The 19,673-nt window shown below is 33.5% G+C and overlaps 2 protein-coding genes across 2 annotated transcripts in view; both read right to left on the bottom strand.

Annotated features, from left to right (window-relative positions):
• Positions 1 to 1,370: 1,370 nt before the first annotated feature.
• Positions 1,371 to 6,728, bottom strand: LOC137657286 (uncharacterized). The gene has a single exon (XM_068391622.1). The coding sequence runs from the start codon at positions 6,726 to 6,728 to the stop codon at positions 1,371 to 1,373; it is 5,358 nt and encodes a 1,785-aa protein (XP_068247723.1).
• Positions 6,729 to 10,103: 3,375 nt separating this feature from the next.
• Positions 10,104 to 19,673, bottom strand: part of LOC137657065 (lathosterol oxidase-like) — a 10,618-nt gene continuing 1,048 nt past the window's right edge. Inside the window, exons 2-6 of the mRNA XM_068391429.1 lie at positions 14,645 to 14,862; positions 13,961 to 14,209; positions 12,359 to 12,542; positions 11,107 to 11,279; positions 10,104 to 10,902 (exon numbers count right to left, since the gene is read on the bottom strand). Of these exons, the coding sequence (XP_068247530.1) occupies positions 10,864 to 10,902; positions 11,107 to 11,279; positions 12,359 to 12,542; positions 13,961 to 14,209; positions 14,645 to 14,862 (863 nt within the window). The 3' untranslated portion in view covers positions 10,104 to 10,863. The remainder of the gene's footprint in view (positions 10,903 to 11,106; positions 11,280 to 12,358; positions 12,543 to 13,960; positions 14,210 to 14,644; positions 14,863 to 19,673) is intronic.

Genomic DNA, 19,673 nt, shown 5'->3' with positions numbered 1-19,673 from the left:
TGCTGAGAAGATCAATCGAATAATTCATAATGGGAGTAAATATATCCGCATTTATCTTTCAGGAAAAAAAACCCAATTTAGTCATCGTTCCTGAAACAACAAAACATACCACAAAGCATCATGCAAATCAAACTTATATAAATTTGGCATATATTACATATTGACAAAATAGAAAGAAATCCCACCCATTACAGTCCTCAAAGGGAAAATCAAAGCAATACATAACAGTAATAAAATGGAGAATTAATTGTAGGTTACTTTGAAAATGAAAGGTTGATTAGCTTGATACTATAAATATATACTTAATTCACATATTAGTCTTATATAAGAACTGCAATGGGTCAGCAAATGAAAATATTGATGGTAACCTACCGTGGCCCCCCTTAGGGCCGATAATAGTCGCACGGGTATTAGTCTAACAACCACACTCCTAGGCCTAACCTATTAGACTACTAACATGAACTATGCATTACTAAGACATAGAATGTGAGTTAGTTTAACCTAACACAAGATCAAACGACCATACATGATATTGAATGCTCGGCAACAATACCGTACCATATAGCGTAAAACACACTGCTGTGAAATAAATAAATGGCCTCTAGAGCATGTAAGCCATCACAACTAGAGGTATGTAACTATCCTCAGATGAGGACACTATGCTTGCTATCAACTGGAATAGATGACTATATCAACAGGCCCCTCACATATACTCATCTATCCCCTAACGATAATATAATAAACTCGGAGTGTATTCACTGCTAAACCCCGGCGACAACAGGTGCCAAATAAGTCGAGATGTTCTCTCAGGCACGTTTGTAATAAGACGAAAAAATTGTCGGGATTTCTCCCATACCTTAACCCTTAAGCTAATGTTCGTATTTTCTGCCATACCTTAACCCTTAAGCCAATGTTCGTATGTTTTATACAATTATGAAATAAATACTTGGACGTAAGGTAGTTAACAGGGGGGACATTTCTAGATGGAAAAGATAATTAATAACAATAGAATGATACAATAACTGGATTATTAATATCTAAAATAACCAGTTATTCTCTATACAATTAATGTTGAAGTCGAATCAGAACTCCGAAGTCCGAACACAACTTCCAACAAAAGAACATGTTTTCAAGGAAACTTGATAATTCTAATGAAATAAGAACATCCTTATATTGTTACAATAATAACAAACTCAAATAATGAAATAAATATATATTTCAAATATTAAATATATTGGAAATCAAAGAACAAGAAATAAAATAATAGAGACCTTTCATGTGACGTCATCAGACGACTACTAACAGCAGAACTGATTCTGTTGAGTCGAACATTCGACACACACTCTCAACAAGCAAATAAATTCAAACCTTTAAATTTGATCATTATCAATAAGATATTGACGGAGCTTGGCAGCTTTTAAAGCTGCTTTCCTTAAAGGACGCACTTCACTCACACTATCTCCATGAATCTGTTTGGTTTCACCACTAACGTTAGGTTGTGATTCTTCACCCTGCACTATTGTGGAGTTTATAAGTGGCGAGTGGATTTCCAAAGGAACCAATTTGTCTATGGTACGCTTACTTATAGATCCATTGTACAGAACATCCACTACTCTTATGATGTTTTCTTTATCTGGATACAATTTAACAATACGACCTAAAGGCCACTCATGTTGCGGACCTGGCCGTTCAACAATAACTACGTCCCCTACAAGTGGAGCTTTATCCTGACATGCTTGTGAGCCACCGTAATGTTTTTCACGTAATGCAGTTAAGTATTCATTTCTCCACATATTTTCAAAGTGGTTAAGAATAACAGACACTTGGCTGTAACGTTTATTGAATTCACTATGATCCAAAAAGTTTGGATCTTCTTGACTATCTAGCTCTACTGATGGCATAGGATTTATGATCCTACCACACCATAAATGAATTGGGGAAAGAGGTTCGATGGGAGTTTCTGCATCTATGTAAGTTAAGGGACGATTATTCAATTTACACTGAATTTCCTTCAACACAGTTTCTAATTCATGTGCATTAACTCTTTTCTTGAACAGCACCTTTTTTAGACAGGACTTGGTTAGTCCAATGAGGCGTTCATAGAAGCCCCCCTGCCAAGGAGCACGGGGTGCAATGAACCTCCATTGTATATTATTAACAGCCATATACTCCTTTACATCTCTTTGCATCAACAATTGATCAAAAAATTTGGCACTGGCCAAGAAATTACTACCATTGTCAGAAATCACAGTGACAGGGGCAGAATAGATAGCACAAAATCGTCTAAAAATTTTAATGAACGTTAATGCACTCATGTTACATGCTAACTCTAAATGAACTAGTCTTGATGCAGTACATGTAAAAAGTACTATATAATATTTATGGGGTTTACCATCTTCAGTTTTGGTTATGGTAATGGGACCTGAAAAATCAATGCCAGTATGAAAAAATGGCCGCGTAAATTGAACTCTTACAGCTGGAAGTGGAGGAGGACCAGGGTAATCAAATCTCCTACCTTCAACTCTCTTACAATTTACACAATGTCTTAAGAACTTCTTAATGGTTGATATCACCTTTGGTATCCAATATTGTCTGCGAAGATAGGACAAAGTTTCTTTAACTCCACCATGCAGACATTTTTCATGAGCAAAATCAATTAAGAGATTAGTTAAATGACTCTTGGAAGGTATTAAGATAGGAAATTTGGTACTCTGGTCTAAATTAGAATGGTGTAGTCTACCACGACTATGAACAAGACCAGTAGACTCATCATAGTAAAGACCTATGTCTTTAATAAATTGCAGTTTATCCTGCCCAAGACCGTTCAATTCCTTCCTAAGGAAGGCACAAATCCTGGGATAATGTGTATCTTGAACATATCTGATCCAATACACAAGATGATCGACTAATCTAATACCAGATTTAACACACATAATGAAATTATAAACAATTCTAGTAACATTCAACAACTTCCTAAGCGATGAGTAGTTATTATAATCAAAAATAGGTTCTGGAATAGGCACTTCAGGAACAATCTCTGAAACAATTTCACAAATCATTACTAAAAATCTCTGTTCAGGCCATTTTTCAGGACAGGATAACCATGAAGGTCCATGGGTCCATAGACGAGACTTACGAAACTGAGCAATACTAATACCCCTGGTTAGGAGATCTGCAGGCTTCTCTTTGGTGGATACATATAAAAACTTGAAAGAGGATCCTATTTCCTTTATTTGAGCTACTCTATTTTGAACGTAGGTAATTTTACATTCATTATTTTTAAGCCATTGGAGAGCAACTTCTGAGTCTGACCAAATTATGACTTCTTCAATAAAGAAATGATGAAAAAGGTCTCTGATACAGCATGCAAATTGAGTACCTAGCTGTAATGCCGTTATTTCTAACTGAGGTATAGTACGAGTTTTCAGTGGGGTTACTCTGGCCTTGCTAGCTACAAAATTAGATTGATTGTTATTACTGAGATAACAAACTGCACCATAGGCAGTAGTACTGGCATCTACAAAAACATGAAGTCTATAAGAGTCTCCCATCCAACAGATACATCTAGGAAATTTGAAGGTTGGGAGCTCTGATAATTCACAAGCCAAAGTATTCCATCTGTCAAGAAATGAGGTTGGTAATTTTACATCCCAACCAATATTTTCTTTCCATGCTTCTTGAATTAATATCTTCCCTTTAATCAAAATAGGCACACACATACCCAAAGGGTCAAAACAAGAAGATACAAGAGACAGTAATTGTCTCTTCGTAACATACTGTAATGTTTCAAATTTACACAGATTTACAAATAATGAATCACTTGAAAGTTCCCAACTCAAACCTAATATTTTGTCCACAAGTGGAAATTCCAATGACTCCTCTGTATTCTGGCTTATATGATCCTTAAGTAATTTTGAATTACTGTTCCATTGTCTCAGATTCATTCCAGCCTTACTCATTTCAGCATTGGCCACATCATATAATTCCACCAACTGCTGTTCATTATCAGCATTGTGCTGAAAATTATCCACATAAAAACTAGATAATAGAACACCTGAATAGGGTGAATGTGATCTTTGAAAATGATACTGTAAGGTCATCTGCAATAAAAAAGGGCTGCAAGTAGCACCAAAGAGAACCGATTTAAACCTATATGTTTTTACTCTACTATTTTCGTCAAATGGATCTTCTAACCACAAAAATCTAGTAAAATCTCTGTGATGCTGTTGCAATCCAATCTGCAGAAAGGCCCTCTCAATATCAGCTATGCAGGCAAATTTATTCATTCTAAACCTGACTAACAAATCAAATAATTTCTCCGTTAATGACGGACCGGTCATGAGACAATCATTCAATGATGCAGAGGATTTACTCGGCTTTGCACTACAATTATACACCACTCTAAGGGGTGTAGTGGAGGAGTTCTTTCTGACTGCATGATGTGGAAGATAGTGGGTGTTGGGACTTATTACAGGATTTTCAACCTCCTCAATAAAACCCAACTTTAATTGCTCCTTGATTATGTTATCATAACATTTCAAATGATCTGGTTGATGCTGGAACCTTTTTAGTTGATTATACATTTGACCTAATGCTACATTATAATTAGTTGGGAGAAATGGATGATTATGCTTGAATGGCAATTCCACCCAGTATCTTCCATTTCTATGCAAAACAGTAGTTTCATATTTTGAAATAGTTTCTACATCACTTGGCGAAACTTGTGAAGGAATGATTCCAACTACATCAAGATCCCACAATTTATGCACAGGAAGAGTATCATCAACCACGGCAGAGCTTATTGTGCGAGGATCAACCAACAATGGAGCATTTTCTCCTAACTCGACACTCACTCTAGCAACAAGGGCACTATTACTATGAATATGATCCGTACCTCTATGTGGAATGAGGCCATAAATTAAATAGCCACCTGGAGATTCAAGTAAATCTACATTATTCACTTGTCTCATACCTGATAAATAATTTCCCAGGAAATCTGCACCTATAAGCATTTTTATATTGTCAATCCTATCTGATTTTATATCTTTATCTGCAAGATGATAACCTATCTTATCAAGATCTCTCATCGTGTCACAAAGGCCAGGAGTTATTATTGGTTCAGGCATATCCTTCACAACAATCAACGTTACTCTCTTTTTCCTATTTCCCAAAGAAACTACAGGGTTAACAATCTCATAATCCCTGGAATCACCCATACCATCAAAACTATTCAAAATCATATTTACAGTAGAAACTGTTCTGAGGCTTAACTTATTGACCAAATCTTTATGAATGAAGGAACGTTGACTTCCACTATCAAAGAGGCACCTGACTGAGATTAACTGACCATCTTCTGATCTAACAGTTACCATTGCAGTAGGAAGAGCTACACTATAGTTTTGATGAGAAGACTGTTTATTGATTATAGACATCACTTGATTCGTTGTTACAGGGTCACCATTCAATTTATCACTGTTAATATCCTTACTAGTTACTGTGGACTTACCAATATTTGGAGTACCAACTGAACCTGGAGAACTAATACAAAGGAACGAATGATGTTTTCCTCTTCTACAATGAGGACACATATTAAGAATGGTGGCACACTCAGTTGACTGATGTACCTTAGTACATTTAATACACCGATTCAATACCTTCAACCTTTCCCTCCTAGCATTTAGAGAGCTATAAATCGTACAGTCAAAGGGTCTATGTTTTCTCTTACAATATATGCAAGAATAATTACTAAGTGTAGTGTAAGTGCCTACAGTACTTGAACCCTTAAATGGAGATGAAGGTTTTGCTGGTGACTGGAAACGAATTTTATTGACTTCTGGTGTTCCCTTATTAGCACTCCCTTTATTTTCATGTTCCATAAAATTTAATAAGTGTTGAAGACCTTCCTTTATCTGACTTACACTAAAGTACATGGTTTTATAAAGACCAAACATAAAATCTTCTACCTCTTTTGGTAGTTTTAACACAATAAGTTCCCTCAATATCATCTCATTTGACGACACATCAATCTCAGAATCATGACCTATTTGCATGAGTAAGTTCTCCAAATCAACCTTAAAATCAAATATTTCACTTCTAACATATTTGGGCTTCCCTAAATTAATCAAAGACCTAAGTAAAGTTCGCCTTATCTTCTTTGGATCCCCATACATTTCAATTAGCGCCTTAATGGCATCACCATAATCAGAAGCTTCACCCTTAAAACCTGCAAGTAGCTTTTGAGCATTGCCCTTAATACATTGGGTTAGATATACATATTTAGTAACATCATCTATGTCTTTCTTTAAATGAATAGATGTACTAAATTGATTCCAAAATCTAGTCCAGTCTAGAGGGTCTCCTGAAAACTCTTTCAATTTTATTTCAGGCAACTTTACCTTAATCATAGAATTAGTACTACCATGCGGATTACTCTGAGAGATTGGGGAAAATTGTTTCATATACAATGACAGCTTAAGTTGAATTTCATGATATTTATCTTGGAGGTCAATATGTCTAGCCTCCCTCTCATCATGACCACTTTCATCAATATATTTATCAACAAATATGTCCCATCGAGATTCGTAACTGTTCCACCTTTTCTCTAAAGAAGCACTTTGAAGTTCTAAATAGCGAACTCCTGCATCACTGGTTAGGGCATCGGTAATATAATTTAGACCTCGCGTGATATGACCACGCAAACTGGTCAGTGACCTGTATTCAGCCTCCATTGTTATATCTATAGCAACTTTTGCACAATAGCATATAATAAATATCTAACCAGAATTAGGTTAGGTTAATCACAAATTCAAAGAAAATATATATATAATATTGAAGTATGTGAAAGTGACATGATGATTGCCAATAATAGAAGGGGTTGCAAAACGTTAAGGAACCAACTATAGTATCCGGTTCGAAGGACCATTTTTAATCTTACTGTGGAGGAAAGTTGGATAATTCAACTACACAATAAAATAAAAAGAATTAATGTTACTCGGATAAGATGGAGTATAACATTTCCATAAGGCAACTAGTAAATGGGGGTGAGGCAAATCAACAAGTGTCTCTTTCACATACCTCACAATGCTGAGAAGATCAATCGAATAATTCATAATGGGAGTAAATATATCCGCATTTATCTTTCAGGAAAAAAAACCCAATTTAGTCATCGTTCCTGAAACAACAAAACATACCACAAAGCATCATGCAAATCAAACTTATATAAATTTGGCATATATTACATATTGACAAAATAGAAAGAAATCCCACCCATTACAGTCCTCAAAGGGAAAATCAAAGCAATACATAACAGTAATAAAATGGAGAATTAATTGTAGGTTACTTTGAAAATGAAAGGTTGATTAGCTTGATACTATAAATATATACTTAATTCACATATTAGTCTTATATAAGAACTGCAATGGGTCAGCAAATGAAAATATTGATGGTAACCTACCGTGGCCCCCCTTAGGGCCGATAATAGTCGCACGGGTATTAGTCTAACAACCACACTCCTAGGCCTAACCTATTAGACTACTAACATGAACTATGCATTACTAAGACATAGAATGTGAGTTAGTTTAACCTAACACAAGATCAAACGACCATACATGATATTGAATGCTCGGCAACAATACCGTACCATATAGCGTAAAACACACTGCTGTGAAATAAATAAATGGCCTCTAGAGCATGTAAGCCATCACAACTAGAGGTATGTAACTATCCTCAGATGAGGACACTATGCTTGCTATCAACTGGAATAGATGACTATATCAACAGGCCCCTCACATATACTCATCTATCCCCTAACGATAATATAATAAACTCGGAGTGTATTCACTGCTAAACCCCGGCGACAACAGGTGCCAAATAAGTCGAGATGTTCTCTCAGGCACGTTTGTAATAAGACGAAAAAATTGTCGGGATTTCTCCCATACCTTAACCCTTAAGCTAATGTTCGTATTTTCTGCCATACCTTAACCCTTAAGCCAATGTTCGTATGTTTTATACAATTATGAAATAAATACTTGGACGTAAGGTAGTTAACAGGGGGGACATTTCTAGATGGAAAAGATAATTAATAACAATAGAATGATACAATAACTGGATTATTAATATCTAAAATAACCAGTTATTCTCTATACAATTAATGTTGAAGTCGAATCAGAACTCCGAAGTCCGAACACAACTTCCAACAAAAGAACATGTTTTCAAGGAAACTTGATAATTCTAATGAAATAAGAACATCCTTATATTGTTACAATAATAACAAACTCAAATAATGAAATAAATATATATTTCAAATATTAAATATATTGGAAATCAAAGAACAAGAAATAAAATAATGGAGACCTTTCATGTGACGTCATCAGACGACTACTAACAGCAGAACTGATTCTGTTGAGTCGAACATTCGACACATGGGCTCAAGCTAAATAGAAGAAAGACAGGGATGATGAGAATGGAATATGCAATGGAAGATGAAATATAATTGGAAGGAGAAAGGGTTAATGAGGTAGTATCAGTTAATTATTTAGGAACCATAATTTCTAATACAGTGTCTTTAGAATTGCTATTTAATGAAAGATTAAAAAAGTGAATCAGGCAATGGGTAGGTTAAGTAAAATTTGGAAATCAAATCGCCTGAAATTACATATAAAAATCAGGCTATATATCAGTTTAGTGAGATCTGTGTTACTATATGGACATGAGTTATGGTATAACAATGAAACCATGATAGCTCCAACAGATTTAGTAGATTTTAGAATAAAAACCCTCAGAACAATATTGGGAGTTAGATGGCTGGACATGATTAGAAATGAAACTATAAAAGAGATTACCTGAGTGCCTTATGTGGATGAGATCATGGTGAGGGGTAGATGGAGATGGTTTGGGCATACTCTTCGCAATCTCCAATAGAGATTAGTTCAGAAAATGTTTAACTGGGCTCTACGAGGTACTAAAACAGTTGGAAGACCCAGCCCTACATGGCTTAGGACTATGAAGTGTTAAATGGGAGATGATGAATGGTGAAGTATTGAATTAGAAGCCGAAGATAGAGACGACTGGCGAAATCTAATTGAGGCCCTTTGTGTTAATAGGCGTAGGAGGAATTAATGTTGATGAGTATATCATCATTCCTGCACCGCTAGAATTAATTTGAAAGATTTCCTTTGTTAATGTTTATTAATTTGTGTTGATAATCATGAATTTTAGACCTGATGATGGGAAAGACGGTTTCCGCATAGCTTGAGGATCTCCTTAATAAATCTAGTTCAAAACTCTGAAGTTTCTGTTTTCGTTAACCTTCCTTGTAAAGTCGATTTTATCTAAATGTGAAAATATAAATAGATTTGTGTATGTACATAGATATCACACGTACATATAATTTCTGTTTACACACACACACACACACACACACACACATATATATATATATATATATATATATATATATATATATATATATATATATATACACACACACAAACACACACACACACACACACACACATATATATATATATATATATATATATATATATATATATATATATATATATATATATATGTCACTATGCCGGAGGAAGGATCAGAAAAACGAAATTTTTGGACTAGCGCTATTGGACCTGAAGAGGTATGAAAATACGAAAGAAATTTCGTTTTTCTGATCCTTCCTCCAGCATAGTGACAAATATATACATCGCCTGCATCAGCGATAGATCGTCGACACATATATATATATATATATATATATATATATATATATATATATATATATATATTTATATATATATATATATATATATATATATATATATATATATATATATATACATATATATATATATATATATATATATATATATATATATATATATATATATATATATATATATATATATATATATATATATATATATATATATATATATTCAGAAATAATAGGAGTTAAAATATTAGTTTTTGTATCCAGTTAGTGGATTTATTCCGTTTTTGATTCCTATGGATGACAGCAGAATGAGGGAATTTCAAACTTTATCCTTTTCTCAGGATCTTAGGAGAAGAAAATAAATTTAGCTTAGGTTTTTGTTAAATATAATTATACGGCCTTTGCACTTCCATCTTTTTAATTTGAGAAAAGAAAAGGCCAATACTCACATCTTCTACAGTAATTCATAATAAATGCCAACATGGTAAATTCAATTGAGTTACCTAAAGTGGATGCATTCAATAAATTTCAACTCGAAATTTACTGGAAATTCAATTGAAAATTGTTTAAAAATTCTGACTTTTTTTTTTTTTTTTTAGATATAGAGAAGCAATGTTCTTTTCATTACTTGTATATGCAAGAATAAAACAATGGGCATTGACAATCTTCGTAAGATCACTCATGTTGAAAGTAGCCAGTACTTAAAGAAATATGAACAATGAACTATATACAAATGAAACATGAAACTAAAGCCGAGTGCAAAACAAACTTCATTTAATTAATCATCAAGTAGAAATGTCACTATTTCAAATAAAAATTCTATCCAGCTATTTGTGTTAAGTTTTTGTTTACAACAACTATTAATTTGTTAATTTATTTGTGTTTCAAAGATGAACAAGTTCTAGCTAAAACTGAAAATGCTGCTATGTTTTATGCGCAAGGATGATTATATCCGCAAATAATTTTGATTTATTTTTCTTATCTTTTCCTTCAACTTTTTATGTAATTCCGAATGAGATGATATTCACTGCCTAGGGCTGACTACTGGAAGTATCTCAGTCAGAAAACATTTCTCCAACGCTTAAACACAAATCCCATTTGCTGTTAGCGTATTTTTTTTTCTCTAATCGTATTCATCCATAGAAATATTTTCACGGTCTTTTGTTCTTCTTTCTTTCAGTTCCGTGAATCTGTAAAAAAAAAAAGATAGGAGACTCAAAATGTGTTTCATGTAAAACTTAAGTTTCGTTCTTATCAGTGATCGACATTTAACATACATTAGTGTTAGTAAACTCAAATATAATCTGGCTTTTTAAAAAATCTGTTTCTATTTTAAATTCTTACTCTTCTTTAGATAAACAATGAAAGTCTATCATAATGAAACTATGACCCACCTTGTCCCAATATTTACAGTTGACGCCGAAGTTCTCGAAAGTATATTGATGGTGGTTATCATGAAAGATAGCGTCCGGTTGCCAAGGCTGCCACCACTGGGCCTCGAAGGTGACGCCTGAATGGTCAATTATGCCGTGGTAGTAATTGTAGGCGAGGCTGGCGATGAATATAGCTGTTCAAAGAGAAATAACTAAAGTTAAGTAACTTAATAAGAATCTTAATGGAGCATTTAGCACTACACTTTGAAATTAAAAGTTTCATTATGAGTATTGTATTCCTTGTGACTGTATAGTATTCCACACGAATGCTTTCAGCTCACATGTGTTGTGGGGAGTAATGACTTATTGCTGGAAGGATCATACAGTGATTATGATAATGGAGTCTATAAAGGGTTGCTGGTTACGGTACATTTAAATGAAGTTGCTGAATCAGCAACGGGACGCTCTGTAACTCTGTAACTCTGTGGCCATTTCAATTATTCATATTTTTCTTTCATAAGTTGTCCCATGGATACTTCTAATAATGCGAAGTTGGCTTAGCCTTCTTACTGTATAGTTGCAGAACCATTATTTGATAAGAAAATAAAATTCTCGGATACTTGGAATACGTTTCTGCAAGAAAATCAACTAACATCGGGATCCTTATCAGACAGATATTTCCTTTTAATAAAGGACGTTAAACAGGCTAAAACAAAGTAGAAAAAAAGAGCGTGTTGACTATCGACTGCTAAAGAAATATGTAATTGAAGTTGATGTAGAAGAAGAATTTATTGTAACAATAACATAGTATAAGCCCAGGGGTTCCAACAGAGAAAATAGCCCAGCGAGAAAAGGAAACAAGGAAAAGTAAAATATTTTAAGAACAGTAACAACATTAAAATAATTATTTCCTATATAATCTATCAAAATCTTTGATAAAACAGGAGGAATAGAAATAAGACAGAATAGTGTTCTCTAGTGTACCCTCAAGCAAGAGAACTCTAACCCAAGACAGTAAGAGACCATGGTACAGAGGCTATGGCACTATCCAAGACTAGAGAACAATGGTTTGATTTTTGAGTGCCCATCTTCTAGAATGCTGCTTACCATAGCTAAAGAGTCTCTTCTGCCCTTATCAAGAGAAAAGTAGCCACTGAACAATTAGAGTGCAGTAGTTAACCCCTTGGGTGAATAAGAATTGTTGATTATTTTCCTGATAATAACAATGCTAAATTTATAGGATTCGTTTCGTAGCGAGGGCTACTGTACTTACTCCAATGTACAGGGAAGAGAAACATGGGGCTGAAAAGGATGGCCTGGAGGGTGAACAGCTCTACTGGATGGAAGGCAACGGCGCTGAATGCCGTCGGTTGCTTGAACTGGTGGTGCATCTTGTGGAAGTGGCGGTACAGCACCGGATGGTGGTACATTCTGTGCGCCCAATAAGTCAAATAATCCTGTTGAAACAAAAGAGGAAATTTATGGATTTCTAACAAATGATGAGAATACAATTAAAAATAAATGAAAAATGAATACATAAACATATACATAATTACGAATGTACACGGAAATTTTGTGTGTATGCTAAGAACCGCAAGGACGATGTACCTTCTGCCTAGTTTCGTTTTGTTTAACGATACTGGTCAAGGCTTGTACCCGTTGACATGTTTTCTAATGATTTTTTACATCTTAACACCACGTGTTCATTTAACTTTAAGAATACAAGTCACACAAACACACATGTACACACACACATATATATGTATATATATACATATATATATATATATATATGTGTATATATATATATATATATATATATATATATATATATATATATATATATATATATATATACGTATGTATATATACATATATGTAATGAATAGACAAAGTCTTGGTGGCGTTAAAATATCAAAGGTAGTTTTTCTTCGGACAAACTGTCCTCCAGATAGTTTTCAGAATAACAGAAAATAGTTTTTTTTTTTTTTTATCTATAAAGAGTAATTCCATAACTGAATGTAGTCCTCAAGAAGGGTCACTAAGTAGTTTGAAGCTCATTTCGACACATAATAGAAAAAATTGAGAAACTTTAATGCATCGTTCCTGTTATTCTGAAAACTATCTAGAGGACTATTTGTCCGAAGAGAAGCTATCTTCGTTTTTTTAACACCACCAGGACATTGTCTATTCATTATAAACGTAGAGTTACATGCCCAATAACCACACACACACACACACACACACATACCTGTATATATATATATATATATATATATATATATATATATATATATATATATATATATATATATATATATTTATACATATATACATATATTTATACATATATACATGTGTGTGCGTGCGTGTGTGTATGTAAATTCATACAAAACACAAACAATGATACTGTAAAACAATTCACATCGTTGCGTTGATCGGAACTTAGTCTCTAAACACAGAGGTTTCTTATTGAAACTAAAGATCAGACTGCTAATAATTTCCTCTGCTTTAAACCCGAAGATACATTTCATTCATACTATTCTCTATTGTATTTTGTCTTAATAGATGATCCTTGCACTGTCCTTTCTCTAAAAAAAATATATATAAATATGTGTACAGTATAAATATTAGCTGCAAATATTTTTTGGAAGAATTGTAGCATCATATTTTGATACCCAATGAGCCAAAAAGTAATGAGGAAATTAGAAAATTAATCTAAAAGAAAGATCTAAGATATCTATTTCTTTAAAAACTTTAATCTTACAGAGAGAGAGAGAGAGAGAGAGAGAGAGAGAGAGAGAGAGAGAGAGAGAGAGAGAGAGAGAGAGAGAGTTTATGCACCCCTTTTGCCCTGGACCCTTTCCATTCTCACCTGCCAAACGAATACGATGGGCACCGATAGGAAGAACCAGAGCCATCCGTAGTCGTCCACCCTGTCATACAAGGAGCACTTTCCGCCAATGCTAACATACCAGGCGATGACGCCCGTGACGCTCGAAGCCAAGAGAAGCGAAAGAGACCCCAACTGGATTTCTTGACGGATCATCTCGCTGGAGGGGAATTTCGTCGGTTGACACTTCCACTCTGAGGCTCTGTCATGCTGTCGTATGTAGAAGTGCCACTGGACAACATCAGGGAAAGAGTTTGATATTAATAGACGTAATAGATGTGATATGCCTGTCATAATATAACTGAAAGACATAAAATATCTTCCAATCGGGCTCTCGCTTTAATATATGCATTTTCCGCAACAAGCCTATAAGAAACTTAATTTTCTTAAGTAACTTAATCATGAATATGAAGTATGTTTAATTTTGACTCAAAAGCACAGATTACCTTCATATAATCATCGTTTCCTGAATAGAATTATCCATTTTAGATTAAAGCAAACAATTTAATAATAAAAATGAAGGGGCCTTTCCCAATAATCTTATTGAATGAAAAAGGCACATCTGAATACAATGAAATTTAAATATTCATTCATGGTACGTCTTTGAAGAGAGATAAATAAGATCAAAACATGGATGGAATACTTAAGTATAGAGAATAAACTAACATGTAAGAATCCACCGGATAAAAGGTAGATAGCGAAGGAGACGGTGGTTGCCCACATCCAGCAGATACCCAGACCTTGAAGGTGGATATGGTCAAGGCTAAAGGCACCGTCATTCCCCCAAGGAGAGATAATACTGCCATTACGTGACAAACTGTTCGCGATCACTGGGTAATTGTCGAAAGCCTTCTTGTAGTATATCCAGAACAAGAACCATTCACCTATAGAAAGGAACATCAGATTATGAGTACCTGTTAATAATAATAATAATAATAATAATAATAATAATAATAATAATAATAATAATAATAATAATAATAATAATAATAATAATAATAATATACACAAGGAATGTGGATAAAAGTTAACTTCAAATATATCTAGAATGCATTCACTCAGCTTATTATTTCAAGACGGACATTACTTGACTGTTAAACCGACGGAATATTATGTTCTTTATGTTTGTGGGTTATATTGCTACGAACAACTACAATGTTAAAATCTTTACTTCATAGAACTTCTTGTTAATGAAATAAGAGTAATAAATTTTGTGATTATCGAGATTCAATTAACCTACAACGGTTCTCATACTCTCATAAACACATTAAAAATACACATGTATGTATACATGTCCACTTTCAGGACAAAGGCCTCAGACATGTCAATTTATGCCTGGAGGTTGGCCAGTGTTCCCACCGCGCAGACCAATGCGTATTGCTGATGGTGGGAGATTTTCGTCTGATCGCTCACAACAAACCAACCTACTTTTCATAATCTCATTTTGTTTTCCAAGATCTCTCCATTCCATGCTTATCTTTCTTTTAATTTCGGTCTCATGTCCTGGGGAAACACTTACTGTATGTCCTAAGTATGGATATTCATTAACAATCTCTAAAGGTTCACCCATAACCATTATTTGTTGTCTCTATCTTCAATGAACATTGTTTTAGTTTTATTCATATTCCTTTTCAGTCCTACATTTCTGCTTTCTCTATTTAGATCATCTTCATCTATTGCAATTCATCCTATGATTCACCAAACACAACTATGTCATCTGTAAATCTTAAGCTGTTAATACATCCCTCATTAATATTAATATCTACATTTTCCCAATCTAAATTTTAAAAATCTTCTTCTAGGCATGCTGTGAATAATTTCGAAGAAATGGGGTCTCCTAGTCCAACTTCTTTCTCAATCAGAATTCTCTCGCTATCTTTATGTAGTTTTAGGATTGCTGTACTTTCTGTATAGATATCTTCCAGTGTACTAACTGAACGTTCATCATTTACTTGTTTTTGAAGGGCTTTCATAACATCTGAGGTTTTGACAGAATCAAAAGCTTTCTCATTAGTCTATAAATGCAATACATAGTGGTTTGTCATACTCTGTTGATTTTTACAATTGCTGGTTAATCACATGGATATGGTAATTTGTTGAATACTCACTTCCAACGTCTGCCTGCTCTCTTGGTTCATTAAAGTCTAGCTGTCTTTCTATCTGGCTTAATATGATCTTTGCAAATTTTTATATACTATTGAGAGAAAACATGTGAGGCGATAATTTTTCTGGTCTGTTGTGTCTCCCTTTTCGCGAATTAATATAATGATATAGTTTTTCCATGCTGTAGGTATAAAACATTCTTGCTGACATTTTGTGTAAAGTTTAGCGAGTTTTACAACTATGAAATCTCCTCCATCTATTATTTAATAAATTGTTAGGTCATTGTTTTGCCTCTTTTCATGCCTTTTAATGGTTTCTTTACTTCCTTACTTGCTATTGGCAGATTTGTTTACTATGTCACTAATGTATAGATATTATATAGATAGTATCTGGAATTTTTATCGTTTCATGTCTTTTGTTGATAATATTTTCATTCTTTAAAGCAAACATTTATTGGCTGCCTGTTCCAAGTCGTCTTTTCCTCAATTAAATGTTTCTTCCTTGCAATGTGTGTATATATGTACACACCCACACACACACACACACACACACACACACACACACATATATATATATATATATATATATATATATATATATATATAAATATATATGTGTATATATATGTATATATATACATATACGTATATATATATATATATATATATATATATATATATATATATATATATATATATGTATGTATATATATATATATATATATATACATATATATATATATATATATATATATATATATATATATATATATATATATATATAGAGAGAGAGAGAGAGAGAGAGAGAGAGAGAGAGAGAGAGAGAGAGAGAGAGAGAGAGAGAGAGAGAGAGTATTTGTGTTTATTTATGTATAATTGCTTACATGCTGGGCATGTATAAATGTATACGTAAGTCCTTCAACTGACGTCAGCCACGGGCGCCATTGATCTTAGCAAGTGCGATAAGAGAAAGGCGCCCAATTGGTGATAATAATGACATTTAAATCCTTTGAAAAGGTTCGTTTATTTCCGTTCCGATTCAACTTGCGTATATACATAATTGTCCTTTTCATCATCATCATTATCATTCAGTGTTCCTATTCATTCAGAATAAGCCTTTCCCAAAGGCTGTACCATTAAAAAAATCGAATGCTCACATGTAAAAGAAAAGTAAAAAGAAAAAAAAATATAGCAAATTACAGAAGATTCTGTTAACAACAAAAAAAAAAAAAAGGAGAGAGAGAGAGAATTAATGGATATATAAGAAATGTAATAAAATTTTGAGAAGTGAATAAGTTGTGAAATTCTGATAGGACAGCATGATGCTTGGTAAAAAAGTTTCTCTTATAACTGATCTAACAAGAATTAAGAATATACATATATAAAAAAATTATCAAAAAGGGAAAACCCTTCGTCATTTTTCTTCGGAAGAGAAAGTCATCAGGAGTCCGTCCTTAGTGGAAAAAAAAAAGCCTATTAATCTATAGATGTGGAAATCCTTACATAAAACCTCTGTCAACTTTGAATGAGATCCTTTTAAAATGTTAATTCAACACATAGAGTAGTTCTAAGGGAACACTAAGTATCACCAAATAAGTAAAACCGTTAAGGTCAGTAGCAACAATAGCGTATCATACATGGCTGTCTGCAAACAAGTCCAGAAAAAACGGTAGATGTTGAATGTTACAAAGATGGAATGATTGTAGGTCCTCACTGTCACTCTTAAGATTAGTAAACAAAGATCAATTGCATCTCTGGTTTTTGAGATACTGATCATACTGGTCGAAAAAGCTCAGAGCGCTGAGATGTCTTATCATTTGTTGTGAATTTTCACAGGAATGGCAGAGGTTCAAAGGAGACAAAATGATCGCAAGTATAAAGGTTCAAATAAGGATAGAGTTTAAAGACCAGCGAGAAAGGTTCAAACATTACTGTGGAACTTTGGAAACTAAATTGTTAAGCAATAGATCTAAAAAGGCACATATTTAAATCTAGCATGCGATCATCCTATTGGAATTAGCGAATGGGAGAGCTAGTTAAACTTTCCTAGTGATACTAATCGTGACTGATCTTGAAACTATTCCGAAGAACTTGATGAGAGTTGTTTCGTACATACAAACCTAGGCTACATAGGCCTAATTATAATTCAACTTATTGTAACTATAAACATGAAGTCCTATTTATGTGTTTATAATTTGATTATGTAATGGTCACAACCATAAGGTCATATAATCATTAACACACTTTGGTTCATTTGCTTCATCACTTAGCACAAAATAATGAAACATGAAATATGAATGAGAAACTAAAAATGATAAAGAAATCATGCGTCCCCGTTGCCAAATACCCACCGGGATTTCCTGTGAGTTTACATAACATATGGCAAGTATTAGGTTATTTCTAGATAATCTAAACAAACATTATACATATAATGTAAAGGTAAATAATCGTTCACAATAAATTAAAGAATAGTAGTCAAAGGTAAGCATAGGGTCTCTTTTTTATAATCTATTATCAACTAATATATCTAAAAGAAAAGAATGCCATGAATGATTTTATGCTATAATTTACTATTATATTTGAATTTACAAAACTCGAAGAAAGTGGAAGCTGTTATAATGAAATAAAGATAATAAAAGCTTATTATTTGCATGTCGCCCATGGTACCAGCCACCCGCTGAGATCTTACTGCTAGAGAGTTATTGGGTCCTTTGGCTAGCCTAACAGTACAACATTGGATCCCTCTCTCTGGTTACGGATTATTTTTCCTTTGCCTACACATACACCGAATACTCTGACATATTCTTTCCACATTCTCCTCTATCATACACTGAACAACGCATATTACCAAGCAATTCTTCGCCTTTTAACTGTTCAATGGCTACTTTCCTCTTGGTAAAGGTAGAGGAAACGTTAGTTATGGTAGGGAGCTCTTCTAGGAGAAGGACACTAAACGATCGAACCATTGATCTCTAGTCTTTGGTAGTGCCATAGCCTCTGTACTATGGTCACCCGTTGTCTTTGGGTAGAATTCTCTTGCTTTGAGAGTACACTCGGGCACACTATTCTATCTTATTTATCTTCCCCTTGTTTTTTTTCAGTTTTTATATTTCATATATGAAAAATCTATTTTAATGTTGTAACCCTTCTTACAAAGTTTAAATTGTTCATTACTCCTCTTGTAATTTATTTATTTCCCTGTTTCCTTTCCTCACTAGCCTACTTTTGCTTGTTGGAGCCTTTGGGCTTATAGAATCCTGCTTTTCCAAGTAGGGTTGTACCTTAGCTAATAATAATAATAATAATAATAATAATAATAATAATAATAATAGAGACTTAAGCTGTAGTGAATTGATATAAGTTAATAGGTGTTAAGCATTACAGCTTTATTATATATCTATTTATTATCTAAATGTTTTTACAAGGCATTGTTTGAAGAGCAGGCTATGGGTATTGTTCTTGATACCATGTTTTATTATTCCTTTTCAAATCCCCTCCCTATCTCCCACTTATTTATTCATTCATCATTTTTTCACCAAATTCAATAGTAAAACTTTCAAAAAACTATTTAACTTTCATATGCTGAAACACAT

The sequence above is a fragment of the Palaemon carinicauda genome, chromosome 18 (genome assembly GCF_036898095.1).
Source record: "Palaemon carinicauda isolate YSFRI2023 chromosome 18, ASM3689809v2, whole genome shotgun sequence".
Classification (NCBI taxonomy): Eukaryota; Metazoa; Arthropoda; class Malacostraca; order Decapoda; family Palaemonidae; genus Palaemon; species Palaemon carinicauda.
The sequence above is the reverse complement of the archived record's forward strand: the minus strand, read 5'-3'. Positions and strand labels throughout refer to the sequence as shown.